At 38.1% G+C, this 18,352-nt stretch overlaps 1 protein-coding gene across 2 annotated transcripts in view; it reads right to left on the bottom strand.

The window, feature by feature from the left end:
- Nucleotides 1-13,816: 13,816 nt before the first annotated feature.
- COL4A5 (collagen type IV alpha 5 chain) overlaps nucleotides 13,817-18,352 on the bottom strand; it is a 224,292-nt gene continuing 219,756 nt past the window's right edge. For both annotated transcript variants that reach the window (XM_035006996.1, XM_035007003.1), the window contains 3 exons: nucleotides 16,634-16,748; nucleotides 16,141-16,313; nucleotides 13,817-15,051 (listed from right to left, as the gene is read on the bottom strand). In XM_035006996.1, coding sequence (XP_034862887.1) covers nucleotides 14,970-15,051; nucleotides 16,141-16,313; nucleotides 16,634-16,748 — 370 coding nt within the window. In that variant the 3' untranslated portion in view covers nucleotides 13,817-14,969. The remainder of the gene's footprint in view (nucleotides 15,052-16,140; nucleotides 16,314-16,633; nucleotides 16,749-18,352) is intronic.

Raw genomic sequence — 18,352 nt, 5'->3', positions numbered from 1 at the left:
TCAACCCTTATTTTTGTACATATATAAGTTTTTCTTTCTTTAAAATGCTGGGAGGCACTTTCTTCTAAAAGACCAAAATACACCCCAAATCTAGTGTGTGGCACTGATCTATATACCAGCCTGATCATATTTGATCACATTGTTTTTTTTGTTGTTGTTGTTGTTTTGTTTTGTTTGTTTTTGTTTTTATCTTTATCTTTTTCTTTTTCTTCTTTCTCTCTTTCCATTTCTTTTCCCACTGCTTCAGGTCTTTTCTGATTTGTTTAGAGTATATCTTCTGGGGACGTGGTTACTCTGCTAGCATTTTATTCTCTCATTAATCTGTTCTCCTCTGCACAAAATGACAAGACGGAAAAAATCATCTCAACAAAAAGAACAAGAGGTAGTACCGACTGCCAGGGACCTACTCAATACGGACATTAGTACGATGTCAGATCTAGAGTTCAGAATCATCACTTTAAAGATACTAGCTGGGCTTGAAAAAAATATGGAAGTTATTAGAGAAATGCTTTCTGGAGAAGTAAAAGAACTAAAATCCAACCAAGTAGAAATCAAAAAGGCTATTAATGAGGCGCAATAAAAAATGGGGGTGCTAACTACTAGAATAAATGAGGCAGAAGAGAGAATCAGTAATATAGAAGATGAAATGATGGAAAATAAAGAAGCTGAGAAAAAGAGAGATAAACAACTACTGGATCACGAGGGCAGAATTCGAGAGATAAGCGATACCATAAGATGAAACAACATTAGAATAATTGGGATCCCAGAAGAATAAGAAAGAGAAAGAGGGGCAGAAGGTACAATGGAACAAATTATAGCAGAGAACTTCCCTAATTTGGGGAAGGAAACAGGCATGAAAATCCAGGAAGCACAGAGAACCCCTCTCAAAATCAATAAAAATAGGTCAACACCCCGACATCCAATAGTAAAACTTACGAGTCTCATAGACAAAGAGAAAATCCTGAAAGCAGCTCGGGAGAAGAGATATGTAACCTACAAGGGTAGAAACATTAGATTGGCAACAGACCTATCCTCAGAGACCTGGCAGGCCAGAAAGGACTGGCAGGATATATTCAGAGCACTAAATGAGAAAAATATGCAGCCAAGAATACGATATCCAGCTAGGCTCTCATTGAAAATTGAAGGACAGATAAAAAGCTTCCAGGACAAACAAAAACTAAAGGAATTTGCAAACACAAAACCAGCCCTACAAGAAATATTGAAAGGGGTCCTCTAAGCAAAGAGAGAGCCTAAAAGCAACATAGACCAGAAAGGAACACACACAATATACGGTAACAGTCACCTTACAGGCAATACAGTGGCACTAAATTCCTATCTTTCAATAGTTACCCTGAATGTAAATGGGCTAAATGCCCCAATCAAAAGACACAGGCTATCAGACTGGATTAAAAAACAAGACCCATCGATATGCTGTGTGCAAGAGACTCATTTTAGAACCAAAGCCACCCCCAGATTGAAAGTGAGGGGATGGAAAACCATTTACCATGCTAATGGACACCAAAAGAAAGCTGGGGTGGCAATCCTTATATCAGACAAATTAGATTTTAAACCAAAGACTGTAATAAGAGATGAGGAAGGACATTATATCCTCCTTAAAGGATCTATCCAACAAGAAGATCTAACAATTGTAAATATCTATGCCCCTAACATGAAAGCAGCCAATTATATAAGGCAATTAATAACAAAAGCAAAGAAACACATCAACAATACAATGATAGTGGGGGACTTTAACACCCCCCTCACTGAAATGGACAGATCGTCTAAGCAAAAGATCAACAAGGAAATAAAGACTTTAAATGACACACTGGACCAAATGGACTTCACAGACATATTCAGAACATTCCACCCCAAAGCAACAGAATACACATTCTTCTCTAGTGCCCATGGAACATTCTCTAGAATCGATCACATCCTAGGTCATAAATCAGGTCTCAACCGGTACCAAAAGATTGGGATCATTCCCTGCCTATTTTCAGACCACAATGCTTTGAAGGAAAGTCGGAAAGAACTCAAATACATGGAGGCTAAAGAGCATCCTACTGAAGAATGAATGGGTCAACCAGGAAATTAAAGAAGAATTTAAAAAATATATGGAAACCAATGAAAATGAAAACACAACTATTCAAAATCTTTGGGATGCAGCAAAGGCAGTCCTAAGAGGAAAGTATATAGTAATACAAGCCTTTCTCAAGAAACAAGAAAGGTCTCAAGTACACAACCTAACACTACACCTAAAGGAGCTGGAGAAAGAACAGCAAATAAAGCCTAAGCCCAGCAGGAGAAGAGAAATAATAAAGATCAGAGCAGAAGTCAATGAAATAGAAACTAAAAGAACAGTAGAACAGATCAACGAAACTAGGAGCTGGTTCTTTGAAAGAATTAACAAGATTGATAAACCCCTGGCCAGACTTATCAAAAAGAGAAATGACCCAAATCAACAAAATCATGAATGAAAGAGGAGAGATCACAACCAACACCAAAGAAATACAAACAATTATAAGAACATATTATGAGCAACTCTATGCCAGCAAATTAGATAACCTGGAAGAAATGGATGCATTCCTAGAGATGTATCAACTACCAAAACTGAACCAGGATGAAATAGAAAACCTGAACAGACCTATAACCACTAAGGAAATTGAAGCAGTCATCAAAAATCTCCCAACAAACAAAAGCCCAGGCCAGATGGCTTCCCAGGGGAATTCTACCAAACATTTCAAGAAGAAATAATACCTATTCTTCTGAAACTGTTCCAAAAAATAGAAATGGAAGGAAAACTTCCAAACTCATTTTATGAGGCCAGCATTACCTTGATCCCAAAACCAGACAAAGACCCCATCAAAAAGGAGAATTACAGACCAATATCCCTGATGAACATGGATGCAAAAATTCTCACCAAAATACTAGCCAATAGGATCCAACAGTACATTTAAAGGATTATTCCCCACGACCAAGTGGGATTTATCCCTGGGCTGTAAGGTTGGTTCAACATCCGCAAATCAATCAATGTGATACAATACATTAACAAAAGAAAGAACAAGAATCATATAATCCTCTCAATAGATGCAGAAAAAGCTTTTGACAAAGTACAGCATCCTTTCTTAATCAAAACTCTTCAGAGTATAGGGATCGAGGGTACATACCTCAATATCATAAAAGACATCTATGAAAAACCTACAGCGAATATCATTCTCAATGGGGAAAAACTGAGAGCTTTCCCCCTAAGGTCAGGAACACGGCAGGGATGTCCAGTATCACCACTGCTATTCAACATAGTATTGGAAGTCCTAGCCACAGCAAGCAGACAACAAAAAGAAATCAAAGGCATCCAAATTGGCAAAGAAGAAGTCAAACTCTCACTCTTTGCAGATGATAAGATACGTTATGTGGAAAACCCAAAAGACTCCACCCCAAAACTGCTAGAACTCATACAGGAATTCAGTAAAGTGGCAGGATATAAAATCAATGCACACAAGTCAGTGGCATTCCTATACACCAACAACAAGACAGAAGGAAGAGAAATTAAGGAGTTGATCCCATTTACAATCGCACCCAAAACCATAACATACCTAGGAATAAATCTAACCAAAGAGACAAAGGGTCTTTACTCAGAAAACTATAAAATACTCATGAAAGAAATTGAGGAAGACACAAAGAAATGGAAAAACGTTCCATGCTCATGGATTGGAAGAACAAATATTGTGAAGATGTCAATGCTACCTAGAGCAATCTACACATTCAATGCAATCCCCATCAAAATACCATCCACTTTTTTCAAAGAAATGGAACAAATAATCCTAAAATTTGTATGGAACCAGAAAAGACTCCGCATAGCCAGAGGAATGTTGAAAAAGCAAAGCAAAGCCGGCGGCATCACAATTCCGGACTTCCAGCTCTATTACAAAGCTGTCATCATCAAAACAGCATGGTACTGGTACAAAAACAGACACATAGATCAATGGAACAGAATAGAGAGCCCAGAAATGGACCCTGAACTCTATGGTCAACTCATCTTTGACAAAGCAGGAAAGAATGTCCAATGGATCAAAGACAGTCTCTTCAACAAATGGTGTTGGGAAAATTGGATAGCCACATGCAGAAGAATGAAATTGGACCATTTCCTTACACCACACACAAAAATAGACTCCAAATGGTTGAAAGACCTCAATGTGAGACAGGAGTCCATCAACATCCTAAAGGAGAACACAGGCAGCAACCTCTTTGACCTCAGCCGAAGCAACTTCTTCCTAGAAACATCACCAAAGGCAAGGGAAGCAAGGGCAAAAATGAACTATTGGGACTTCATCAAGATAAAAACCTTTTGCAAAGCAAAGGAAACAGTCAACAAAACCAAAAGACAACCGACAGAATGGGAGAAGATATTTGCAAATGACATATCAGATAAAGGGCTAGTATCCAAAATCTATAAAGAACTTATCAAACTCAACACCCAAAGAACAAATGATCCAATCAAGAAATGGGCAGAAGACTTGAACAGACATTTTTCCAAAGAAGACATCCAAATGGCCAACAGACACATGAAAAAGTGCTCAATATCGCGGGGCATCAGGGAAATCCAAATCAAAACCTCAATGAGATATCACCTCACACCAGTCAGAATGGCTAAAATTAACAAGTCAGGAAACGATAGATGTTGGTGGGGATGCGGAGAAAGGGGAACCCTCCTACACTGTTGGTGGGAATGCAAGCTGGTGCAGCCGCTCTGGAAAACTGTATGGAGGTTCCTCAAAAAGTTGAAAATAGAGCTACCATATGATCCAGCAATTGCACTACTGGGTATTTACCCTAAAGATACAAAAGTAGGGATCCTAAGGGGTACGTGCACCCCGATGTTTATAGCAGCAATGTCCACAATAGCCAAACTGTGGAAAGAGCCAAGATGTCCATCGACAGATGAATGGATAAAGAAGAAGTGGTATATATATATACAATGGAATATTATGCAGCCATCAAAAGGAATGAGATCTTGCCATTTGCAACAACGTGGATGGAACTGGAGGGTATTATGTTGAGTGAAATACGTCAAAAAGAGAAAGACATGTATCATATGATCTCACTGATATGAGGAATTCTTAATTGCAGGAAACAAACTGAGGGTTGCTGGAGTGGGGGGTGGGGTGGGAGGGATGGGGTGACTGGGTGATAGACACTGGGGAGGGTATGTGCTCTGGTAAGCACTGTGAATTGTGCAAGACTGTTGAATCTCAGATCTGTACCTCTGAAACAAATAATGCAATATATGTTAAGAAAAAAAAAAAGAAGAAGAAGGTAGCGGGAGGGGAAGAATGAAGCGGGGCAAATCGGAGGGGTAGATGAACCATGAGAGATGATGGACTCTGAGAAACAAACAGGGTTCTAGAGGGGAGGGGGGTGGGAGGATGGGTTAGCCTGGTGGTCTGTATTGAGGAGGGCACATTCTGCCTGGAGCACTGGGTGTTATGCACAAACAATGAATCATGGAACACTTCATCTAAAACTAATGATGTAATGTATGGGGATTAACATAAGAATAAAAAAAAAGTCTACACAAAGAACAAACTAAATCAAAAGCAAGCAGAAGGAAAGAAATAATAAAGATTAGAGTGGAAACCAATGAATTTGAGAGTAGAAAAACAATAGAAAAAATCAACAAAATCAAAAGTTCTTTGAAAAAAATTAACAAAATTGACAAACTTATAGCTAGACAGACCAAGACAAAAAAAGAGAGAGAAGTCTCAAATTATTAAGATCAGGTATAAGAGAAGGAACATTACTACTGACATTGCAAAAATAAAAATAACTATAAAAGAATACTACAACTATATAAAGAATAAAAATATCTGACATTACAGACTAAAAGTAACTATAAAATAATAAACAAATGTATGTAGACAAATTAGACACACTAGATGGAATAGACAGATCTCCAGAAGAACACAAACTACCAAAACTGACAAGAAGAAACGGAAAAACTGAAGAGATATAACAAATACAGAGATTAAATAGTTAAAATTTCCCCACAAATAAAAGCCCAGGACCAGATAACTGATGAATTTTAGCAAGTGTTTAAAGAAGAACTAACACCAATCATTCACAAAATTTTCCAAAAAATGGAAGAGGAGGCAAAACTTCCCAACTCATTCAATGAGGCCAATACTTCATGGATACCAAAATCTTGTTACCAAAACCAGAGAAAGGCATCACAAGAAAAGAAAACTGCTTATTAATATAGATGCAAAAATCTTTAAAAAACAACAACAAACCACTAGCAAATCCAATTAAGCAACATATAAAAAGCTCAGGACCAGATATCTTCACTGGTGAATTCTACCAAACATTTAAAGAAGAATGAACACCAATCCTGCTCAAACTCTTCCAAACAATTGAAGAGGAAGGGACACTTCCCAAGTCATTCTATGAGGCCAGTAATATGGAGATGATAAAGCCGGACAAAGACACTATGAGAAAACTCCAGATCCATATCTTTTATGAATACTGATGCAAAAAATCCTCACATTCAAAAACACATTAAAAGGATTATACACCACAGTGAAGTGGGATTTATATCAGAATATGAGGTTCATTCAACATATTAAAATCAATCAGTGTAATACACCTAATTTATAGAATGAAGAAAAAATACCCATGAGATTGTCTTGATGCATAAGAAGACTCTGACAATACCCAACAACCCTCCATGATAAAAACACTCAACAACTAGGAGTAGAAGGAAAATTCCTCAATCTGGTAAAGGGCATTTATGAAAAAAACCACAGCTAACATCATACTTATGGGTGAGAGCCTGAAACCTTCCCCCTTGGATTAGAAATAAGAAAAAGATGTCCACTCTCATCATTTCTATTAAATATTTAGCTAGGGTTTCTGTCCTGATCAATTGGGCAAATAAAGTAAATCAAAGGCATAAAGATTGGAGAGAAAGAAAGAAAACTATTTCTTTTTGCAGATGACATGACTTTATGTATAGAAAATCCTAAGAAATCCACTAAAAATTATTAGAGCTAACAAATGCATTCAGTACAATTATAAGATATAAGATCAACATCCAAAAAATTATACTTGCATACATTAGCAATGAACAATTTGAAATGAGAATTAAGGTAACTATTCCATTTACAGTAGCATTAGAAAGAATAGAATACTTAGGAATAAATTAAACAAAAGAAGTACAGGACTTGTACACTGAAAACTATAATACATCATTGAAAAAAATTAAAGAGATCTATATAAACGGAAAGACATCCAGTGTTTATGGTTTGGAAGGCTTAATATTGTCAAAATACAATATTCCCCAAGTGATACACAGATTCAATGCAATCTATCAAAGTCCCAGCTGACTTCTTTGTTTGTTTGTTTTGAAGTACGTGACATGCTGATCCTAAAATTCATATGGAATCACAAGGGACCCTGAATAGCCAATCCTGAAAAAAAAGAACAAAATTGGGGTCCCTTGGTGGCTCAGTCGGTTAAGCATCCACCTTCGGCTCAGGTCACGATCCCAGGGTCCTGGGATCGAGTCCGGCATCGGGCTCCCTGCTCCGCGGGAAGCGTGCTTCTCCCTTTTCCACTCCCCCTGCTTGTGTTCCCTCTCTTGCTGTGTCTCTCCCTGTCAAATAAATAAATCTTAAAAAAAAAACAAAAAAAACCCCCACAAAGCTGGGAGACTCACTCTTGATGATTTCAAAACTTACTAAAAAGTTACAGTAATCAAGACTGTGTGATACTGTCATAAAGACAGACATACAGATCAGTGGGATGGAATTGAGAATCCAGAAATAAGCCCATACATCTATGGTCAATTGAGTTTTCAAAGGATGCCAAGACATCAATGGGGGAAAAGAACAGTCTTTTCAACAAATGGTTCTGGAGCAACTGGATAGCTACATGCAAAAGAATGAAGTTGGACCCTCACCTCACACCATGTATAGAAATTAATTTGAGTGAATTAAAGAATTAAATGTAAGAGCTACAACTATAAAGCTCTTAGAAGAAAACAGGGGCAAATCTTCATGACCTTGGTGTAGGCAATGGTTTCTTAGATATGACAACAGCAAGAACAACGAAAAGAAAAATAGATAAATGGAATTCCACCAAAATTAAAATCTTTTGTACATAAAAGGGCACCATCAAGAAATTAAGACAACCCTCAAAATAGGAGAACATATTTGGAAATCATACATCTGATAAGGGACTAATATTCAGAATACATAATGTAGATTGTGATAAATTAAACCCTAACGCAGTCACTAAATTAATCAAACAGAATGTTATAGTTAATATACCACAAGGAAGATAAAATGAAATCAGAAAAAACACTCCATGAATCCAAAACAAGGCATTAAAAAGTGAACAAAATACAAATGAAACAAATAGAAAACAAATAGCAAGATGATAGATTTAAACCTAACCATTTCAATAACCACATTAAATGTGGTCTACTAAAGGAAAAAGATTGTTCGATGTATAAAAAAGCAAGATCCAACTATCTGTTTGCTGCCTAAAAGAAATGTACTTCAAATATACAGAGAGAAAAAAGATTAAAAGTAAAGTGATCGGAAAAAAATACACCATGCTAACACAAAGAAACCTGGATGGCTCTATTGCTATCAATGTAGATTTCAGAGCAAAGAGTATTAATATTTTCTTCACCATATTACCATTATCATAACGATAAAGGGATCATTTCATCAACAGGACATAACAATCATAAATATTTATGCACCTAGTAACAGATCTTCAAAATAGATGAAGTAAAACTGATAGCTGCAAGGAAAAAAAGCTGTATAGCACATTGTCTTGTGCCCATGGCTGCTTCTGCTAGGTCGGAGAGGTCAGAAAAAACATACTGGTTTCTCAGACCAGGAGAAGGATGTGTTTCTGAGAACGGCTTTAGGCTCTTATCTCTTTGCACTCCATGGTGTGTGTGTGGGCGGGGGGGGCAGTTTTCTGTACTGCTCCTGGCCTTAAGATGGGCAACAGTTGCATATCTGAAAGTACACAGTCAACTTTAAGAACACATTCAAACCTAGTAATCTCAAAGTCTGGCTTGCTGCTATATTGATTACTATAAACTAAGTAGGGCCCTATTTTAGCCTAGATGTTTTCCAACCTGTCTTTAACCTTTCCTGCCTCTCTAATCTGATAAATACGCACATACTGCTTGGCCCACTTGGCTTGATGTTTGTTCATCTGATTCCCAGTCTAAATTTCCGCTGAAGGGAGCCAAATAAGGAAAGCTACTACATGTGAAACATGACCAATGGAGGTTATAGTTAGTGAACTCAAGTTGCTTTTCTGTGTGTTTAAGTGTATATTAAAGTAAATGAAAAATGACAAACCTTCCTGTTGGAACTAAATAAATTTTCCTCTCCAAGGAGTACGTTCTGCATTGTCTATAATAGAGGATAGATGGTATCTGCATAGTCTTAGGTTTACATAACAATCAAGACACACTGGTTCCTACTTGAATAGTAGTAGCACTGGAGAGTTTGCCGACTAGGGCATTCAAATTCCAGGAGCTTGTCTGGATTCAAGAGTCCTGAAGAAGCTCAAGTGAGGTGGGCACCAGGCCAGACTCACAAGGTTTTCTTTAGCTGCGGAGGCTTAGACCAGACAAGAGTATCCTGAAGTACGGTGAATTCACTGTAAGTCCTTTGTGCCCAAGGGCTAATTCAAAGGGACCTCAGTTGCTGTGAAAAACACTCATCCATAACTGGGAACTGAGGTTCCCAAAACATGCAGCTTATAACTTCTCATGCGGCAGAAACCTCTGTAGTGCCAAGAGTCTCCACCACACAGATTTCTGATTTTTTTGACACAGGCATTTTCATGACGAGAAGGTGATGATTAGGTTTTGAGTGAAAAAGAACTTAGTAACATGTTCGGTGACCTTGGGATAGTCACGTAACCTTTGTAAGGCTCGGCTTCTGCATCTGTAAATGGAAACTAATCCTTGCACTGTTTGAATACATCAGGGTTGCTGAGGCTCAGATGGAATGATGTGTGATGAATGACATTTTAATGAGAACTATATAAATGTGAGGTGTTACTTTTGTTGCTACTGAGGCATCAGGAGGAGTCTTCCTTAGAGCCCAAGCAAGGGTCGAATTATTGCGTCAGAGAATGACAAAGATCTGACATCTGGTTTACTGTTGTGGCTTGTGGCAAGCACTTTACTGGCCCTGAGGAAATCAACCAGAAAACACTTTTACTTCAAAAGAAAGTATCGCCTTTAAAAAGTCACCTCTTGTTAGGCTCCATCTGGCCCTGGTTGAAAGTAGCGAGGAATCTCAGACTGCCTTTGGCTTTAGAGCCAGTCCCATCTTCTGTAATCTCCAGTCTAAGCATTCACTCTCGCACCCTTGGTGAACAGAAGGGAAGCAGATCTGAAGTACTTCTGTGGGCTCACCTTTCACAGAGGCTCTTGAGGCTAGGAAACCACTTATTTTAGGTGGTTTAAATTGTTTATTTCTTGGCCTAGTAACACTTTGGAGCATTTTTATTGACTGCAGGCATGTACAACTGGCTTGGCAAATTTCTCTGGTGGAAGTAACACTACCAGGAATTTTCTTTCTGGGGCTTTCAAAGATCAGTTAACAGTGCTTAGGATCTCGTCTGCCAATGGGGCAACTGAGATTCTTCATTTGGAGTAGGATGGTGCAAGGCGAATGACCACCTAGGGGGAAGTCAAAATGTATGTTTTTTAGAGATTCAGTGGGGCAATATTTGGAAAAAAAAACCTAAATAATTTAGGGCCATAATGAACATATTTTGCCTCATTTCACCCTAACAACCTTGGAATGCAGCCTTCAATAAAGCTTGGTAAGCTCGGTCTTAGATTAAGTAATGTTAATTCACATTTCTGCTGGTCTATCCCTCAGTTCAAAGTGGAGGATGCTACTCATGCTTGCCATTTTATCAATCCACCCTCATTTTCCCACATATAGAATGAAGCACCTCCAGCAGGTTTTGGAAACTACAAGCTGTTGTAGGCTGCTGCCGACTTGTCATCATAAATCTAGACCCGCAGAGATGAGAGGAAATTGGTTCCTGGAACCAGAATGGGAAATAATTTAAAGGAACAGATCATCTTGAGAGTAGCAGGGACATTCAGTTGAGGAGCACAAGCCAACCTGAGGTCACTACATGTGCCCCATGAAAATAAAATACCCTGACATCAGTCTTGTCCTTTGCTCTTCTCTCCTGCTGGGAGCATCCCATTGGTCGAACTCAACCAGAAGCCAGGGGGCACAGGAACCCTCTGGGGGCAGAAAGTAGGGCAAAGAAGGCCATGCGAATCTGGAAGAGGAAAACAAAAGAGAAAATGCTCTAATGTCAACAGTTTGTCATCCTGTTAGGTCATGTGTCGGGCATGCTATCCACTCATAGAGAACCCGAGAGTCAAGGTTACATATGTGGGATCTTAGCTTGTCCACGTGTTAGGGAACGGCTTGGTGAGCCAGCTTCCTCTGGATAGCTACTGCTGGCAAAAAGCCTCCTGATCTCTTCTAGTCTGACCTAGAATTAGTAAGATTTGGTAGTCAAGATGGAAAAGCATACCTCTTCTTAGGAGTATGTATTATAATGACTATCTATCTTTCAGGTTGAATTGATTGTGGATTCTTATCTGTCATGGTACTCTATAGCTAATAAATATCTAGTGAACGTTTGTTGTTGTTGAACTTGGAAGACAGCCCTATCTGGATTTATTCCTTCAGTGTCCCAACTTTTGAGTACCTCCACCATAGAAACCTTCCAAACAACCTGACTATACTCTAGAAACCACTGCTTTAAAATAAATGATGTATGATTTATAAATATTATTCAATTGATTTTGGAGCTGCCTAGGGATGAGGGTGTTTGTATAGTGCAGCATGAGAACAGAGCTTCTCTGCTAAAGAAGCCAACTGAAGTGTTGGCCAAACAAAAGTGACTGCACTTTGCTTCTGCGTTGAGAGGCATGGGAAGTACTACCAGGGCCAATTCCTAATCAGGCTCTTAAGAAAATCTTTCATAGCAAAGCTGTCCCTTCTTTTGGATGCAGACATTGGGAAACTGGGACACCTCTTAAAATACTTGCTGTTGATCTTTACAAGGAAGAAAGAATACATGAAGCTTAAAACAAGAATCCGGAGGCAGAGCTTCCGACAACTTCACCACCACCATCAACAATGAGCTCAACAAATCATTACTCATGCTTATTTATTTTTATAGGCAATAGTGCCCTCTTGTGATTAACATATGAATAAACCTTCTGATGGCTTGGTGTAACCAGTGAGTTTTCAATTAACCATGCCAATTGAGGCAAAGAATTTCACGGACACCGCAAGAAAAAAAGGGTTCTTCAAATTTGACCAAGTGAGAAAATACATGGTACAATCACAGACTGTCCAATAGAACCTCTTTGGAAGCTTGGAAGTGATGATTGTAACACCAAAAATATGTGTATCACTTGGTTTGTAGATGTACAAGAATTCAGGACTTGTATCTGGTTAAGGAAGATACAACTACTTGTATCTGGTTAAGGAAGAACAGCTCATCCATTGCCTGCTTACATGGGAAAACCATTAGGCATGTATGACTACAAAACTCACTACAGGTAACTACTAGAGCAGTTACATCAGAATAATTGTTGACTATTCAGTGGCAAGGGAGGGTCAACAACATTAAGGTCCTGGAATGGATTGAATTCATGTACTTTAAACAACAAAGCAGGACTGGGGATAGCTGGGGGGTTACGAAACACATGGACTACCAACACATTCAACTATTAAAATGTTAGGTTCTTTCTGAGGCAAGGTTTTCAACAAGATAAAAATGAGAGGGAGAGGGCGCCTGGGTGGCTCAGATGGTTAGGCGTCTGCCTTCGGCTCAGGTCATGATCCCAGGGTCCTGGGATCGAGTCCCGCATCGGGCTCTCTGCTCCTTGGGAGCCTGCTTCTCCCTCTGCCTCTCTCTCTCTGTCTCTCATGAATAAATAAATAAAAATCTTTAAAAATAAAAAAAAAATGAGAGGGAGAGCAACAAACAGCAAAATCTCTGAAATTAGTGCTCGCAACTGTAACCCCAGGAACAACCTTTAAGGGTATTCCTCATGCAGAAAAATCTATGTGATGCAATATGGTATTTTCATTTACAATTACCCATTAGTGTTTTCAGTCACATGGCTATATGGAAAAAAAAAAAGCTAGAATTTGCACATGCCTAGCCTTGAAATCAACAGTATTATTAAGCACTTATCATTGTTTAGAATCTAACTTCTATAACTACAGACTCTAAGCTTTAGCTTTTACATGGGTTCATATTAGGGTCTAAAATTCTCAAAATTATTTTGGTTGTTTCATATTTTAACTGAAATACAAATTTTATTATAGAGTCTTTTAATGCCTCTTACTTTTAGCAAGTTCTCAACTAGAGAGCTACATGTGTTCATTCTTAATCATCAGGAATATTAACTCACTAATCTGCTTTTACATTATTAATGAATTCTTCCCTAAATAAAAAGTTGTTCTGCTTCCTTTCTCAGCCAACAATACAATATTGTTAATACATTTATTATTGCAAAAGTACTTTCCAATGGGTTGTTCTGTTTATTAGAAAACGTTTACATTACTCTATGTCTTCTGTCAGCTATGAGTGATCAAAGTCTGCAGAAACCTCTTTGGAACTGCTCTAAATGATTCTCTGAGAAGGGACTACTTGTTGATGTGCAGATGTGTAGTCCATCTGTAAATGAGCAGATTTTTACACATAGTCTGAAGAGATACACAACAATCCATTCTTACAACATAGGATATCTTTAATTAAATTGATAATGGTGAGTTAAAAAACATGAAGTGAAAAGAGGACAACTAGGGAAATAAGGTATTCTAGGACTATTTATAATAAAATGTTTAAAATAAAAAAGAGGAAGAAACATCAACTGGCTTTGTAACTGAAGAGAGGAGACTAACCAAGTATTGTCTTCCCAGTTCTTGTACAAGCAGAGACCACAGGAGAATAATTCTTACAGAAGCAGCACAGGGAACAAATTATCATTTTTTTTGTTTCTCAAAATTATATGGGAGGACTTTGCCTAGTTAGGGATGAGCAAAAACAAGAAACATTAAAAAAGGGGGCATCTGGTATTGAGGATCTTGAAGAATATAGCAAAGAGAAATTGTTCTATTAGATATTATAATTTGGTATGTAACATGACCATTTAAAATTCTAAAATGACCTATTTAAAAAAAAAAAAGTCAAATAAGAACTTAGGGGACAGAACTCAAAATAAATTTACTCTCAGTAGTAACTTGATGCAAGAATATAAATTCTTTCACTTTGATAAACATGGATACAAAATTTTTTTGTCTGTATTCTAGGTTTGCCTCGGTTGTCTTTAAAGAGTGATACATGTCAGGTCACATCTAAATGAGTCAACACTTTGAACTAAAAGGCTGTTTACACAATATACACATTCTTTACTTACAGAGCAAAATAAGCTTAACACTTTTATATTAAAAACCTGGGATACAGTAGGATTAGTAGCACCATGAAAAATAATTCTTCCCCCAAACTGCAGTCTTTTATTTTACTCAGTGTGATTCTTCTCTTAACTGAATTTTTAACGTGCTGTTTTAAGTTACTGGGCAAAATATATAATCTTCATCTTATAATCCTTGGGGAAAGTCATTCTGGACCCAAAAAGTAAATTCATTTCCTTATTTCATTCATAGAAAACTAAGAGAGACCTCGCTCTGGCATATTGTTGAGGTACATCTGAATCTCCATGTAGTTACTAGTCGGCATGTCCTCTTGGCCATATATAGTAGCACCATTGGTGGCAGCAGTGGTAAAGTTGGGAGGAGTGAGACATTGCATCCTGGGGATTTTATATATATATATATGTATATATATCACATTTAAAAACACACAAGGAATTCTTCAAAATGTTATGTCCTCTTCATGCACACTTGACATCGGCTAATACGTGTCCTCAAGTCTCCTGCTTTCAGCGTTTCTGACTGAGGTTTGCTGGGAAATAAGAAACAGGATGATCAAATTAGCCTTTTCTGGTTTTTCAATTCTATTATTGGTTCAAATTCACACCCATACATCCTATTCATGCTTAAGTAGCTCTCCTACGACTTAATGATTAATTTTTGAGCAATGTGATCTAGTGCAGTAACTGGTATGGCCAAAGAGCCATTAGTGGTCATAGCTAATTTTGTGACTCTTCTCTTTATTACCTTTATTTGTCTCTCCCTCTTTATCTCTTACACATTTTTCTAACAGTCCTAGAATGAGGGAGATCTGGGCAACTGATGATGAATAAATGATAAAACATATGCATATGAAATGCAAAAAGATAATTGTAAGAAAAATATCAAGTAATGATAACTCAAAAGAAGCAATATATAAAAATTAATTTAAACCAAAAAAAAAAATCCAATAGATTGAACTATCCTGAAGTACATACACTATATGTGGTCTTACTCATTCAGACACTTGGATGAGAGCATTGAAAACATCCTGGGAAAGGGGCACCTTCATGACTCAGTTGGTTAAGTGTCCAACTCTTGATTTTGGCTCACGTCATGATCTCAGGGTTGTGAGATGGGGCCAGCATTGGGTTCTGTGCTGGGCATGGAGCCTGCCTAAGAGTCACTTTCTCCCTCTCCTACTTCTCCCCCTCCCCTCCCACATCATGCTGTCTCTCAAAAAAAAAAAAAAAAAGAGAGAAGAAAACATCATGGGAAAAGAGATCACTGGACTGAGGCAGGGATCATAGATCACAGCTTCAATCTTCAATTCCTGGAGTGGCCTCAGTCTAGTTGAGCAGCTCACTTATTGTTGAGCAGGTCACATAACCTTTTCTTGCTTTGTGTGTTTGCTACCGAAGAATTACTACTACCAAGCCATCTGAAAGTACACATACCTAACGTTAGCCAAGTCTGTTTTTCTGTCCTGAATCAAGTATATGAAAAGAACAAGCACAAATGAAAAACACAGTCCACTAAATCTTTAACATTTGTTGGGTATAAACCATCCATGAATTGCTTCTCTCTTCCCTAGTACTTCTGAAGGAAGCTTAGGACTGAACTAAAGCCATAAGGACCTTACCTGAACATGTCTGACACATCTACAGTTGCTAGCCAAAAGCTGTAGGAGTTGGCATAGTAGTTGCAGGTACCCCGCCCATGACATTCAATGAAGGGAGCTGAACGAAACTCTTCCAAGCAGGAACCAGGGGAGGCCAAGGCTTGACCTGAGCCCTCTGCTCCTGCGCTTGTGTGCTAGAAAAGATAAGGGAAAAAGTGCCACTGATACCTTAGTGAATACCCAAAGATACGTGCTAAATATGACCAAAAATTCAAATCCAGTGAAGGATCTAGGGCAAGAGATAAGAGAACAGTATCAACACCAAGGGTACTCAACAGAAGCAACAGGCAGATTATGAAAATATATTCCAGAAAATATGTGAAGGGGGACACAATATTTGGACAGAAGCTATTTGAGGTTCATGCACATGACAGGGATTCCTTGTATTGGGAAGATATACAGATATTATGGACAGTCAGCTACGATGACAAAGACAAGGAAGAGTATTTCATACCATCATGAAGGAATAGCCAATCCAAAGAGAATCCCATCCCTGAGGACAATGGGGAATCTGGATGGTCTGACTGTGAACTGCAATCACCACGGCCGGAGCTTCACATACTGCACATCTGGTAAGGGAAAAGGAGGGGGACACAATCTACACAGTGAGTATGTGGGAACTAGCAGTCCCTCTTCTTTCAAAAGCCTTCCTGGTATAGAAGCCCGTTAAGGTGTCTTCTATGCTCACAAAAGCAGGAGAAAAATGCACTTCAAGAACTGCTTTTTCATAAGCCCTGTCTCTCCCAATATACTTAATAAAGTTATAAATGACAACTGTAAGCCTTTTTTTAAAGAAACTACACAACAAAGGCCATAGCATTTTCATTTTCCAGTCTGCCTTAAATTTGTATTCATACTTGCTATACAGTCAATGCCATAATTGCTGTAAGAGCTTGGCTTCATGTATTGCACATACTACTTGCTGTCAAAGTGCCCAACTGGATGGTAGACATTTATTTAGTAATGCTGAAACTGTAGTGACAACAATGTCTGGTGAACTGGAAAAGACAAGAAACAGACACTTACTCAATCCCCACCCATTATTTTTGGTCCAAAGGATATTTATTAACCATTTGGCCACATCTAGAGAAATACAGCATTTCCAGAATGCTGGGCAGCTACCCAGGCATGTGGAGATGTGGCTTAAATCTATAAAATCAAGTAAAGCTGCAACACAGTAAATATAGCTGAGTCTACCAAATCTTTAATAAATATCATGAAGGGATCTTCTGACATATGACTGAACCAATTTGGTGAAGTTTATCTACAAAACAGGAAATACCTTTAAAGGACCTTTACTCCCAAGAGTTGGGACTGACAAAAATCACAAAAAATAAATTCCCCCCAAATCTGGGCAAATGTACTAAAAAGGGCACCATGAATTTGCTACTAAGAGAAGCTGAGCTAGGTTTAACCTTTATATTCAATGTCAAAGAAACTAGACTCTGCAATGACTCTCCTTTATGGTTAGTGGACTCCTAAATCAATTGGGCCACGATCAGAATGAAAATGGCAGTATCTCATATGCCTAGGAGATTGAGTTAAACTAGAGTTCTGATGTGGCAAAACTCTAGGAAGTCTCTACTAATGGTACCTCTCTCTTGTTAGTTACTCATGCTCCAAACCTCAGCTATCATTTCCTCTGTCTCATAACTAATCAACTGCCAAATCCTATCTATTGTATTAAAGTGATACATGTCCCCCACTGACAGTTCCAATCCATTCCTACCGGGACTACAGCAATACCTTCAATCTAACTGATCTCTCTATTTTAGGACTATCTCCTCTGTAATCTATGTTACATGTTGATGGCTCTGTAATTTTCCCTGAAGTGTAGCTCAAACACTTTTGGAAGCTCCCCATTATATACCAGATTAATTCCAAAATAAAACCTGATGCTGAAAACCTTCTACAACCTGGGTCCAAGTTAACTTTCCAATCTCTTCTCTCTATGCAACCTTTACAAGTGATATTCTAGACACATCAATCTACTACCTATTCCCATGTTCTCTGCCTAGTATGCCCTTCCCCCTTATAACTACCTGTATCTCAAGTCCTTCCCATCCTTTAAGTACTAATCAGGTCAAAATACATTTCTTCCATATAGTCATCCCAAATTTATCCCATTAAAATTAAACATTCTTTTCCTTATGCTTTCATAACATTTTATTAG

This window comes from Mirounga leonina, unplaced genomic scaffold (genome assembly GCF_011800145.1).
Source record: "Mirounga leonina isolate KUSES-001 unplaced genomic scaffold, KU_Mleo_1.0 Mir_101664, whole genome shotgun sequence".
In the NCBI taxonomy this organism is placed as follows: domain Eukaryota; kingdom Metazoa; phylum Chordata; class Mammalia; order Carnivora; family Phocidae; genus Mirounga; species Mirounga leonina.
This window is presented reverse-complemented; position numbering and strand designations above follow the sequence as displayed.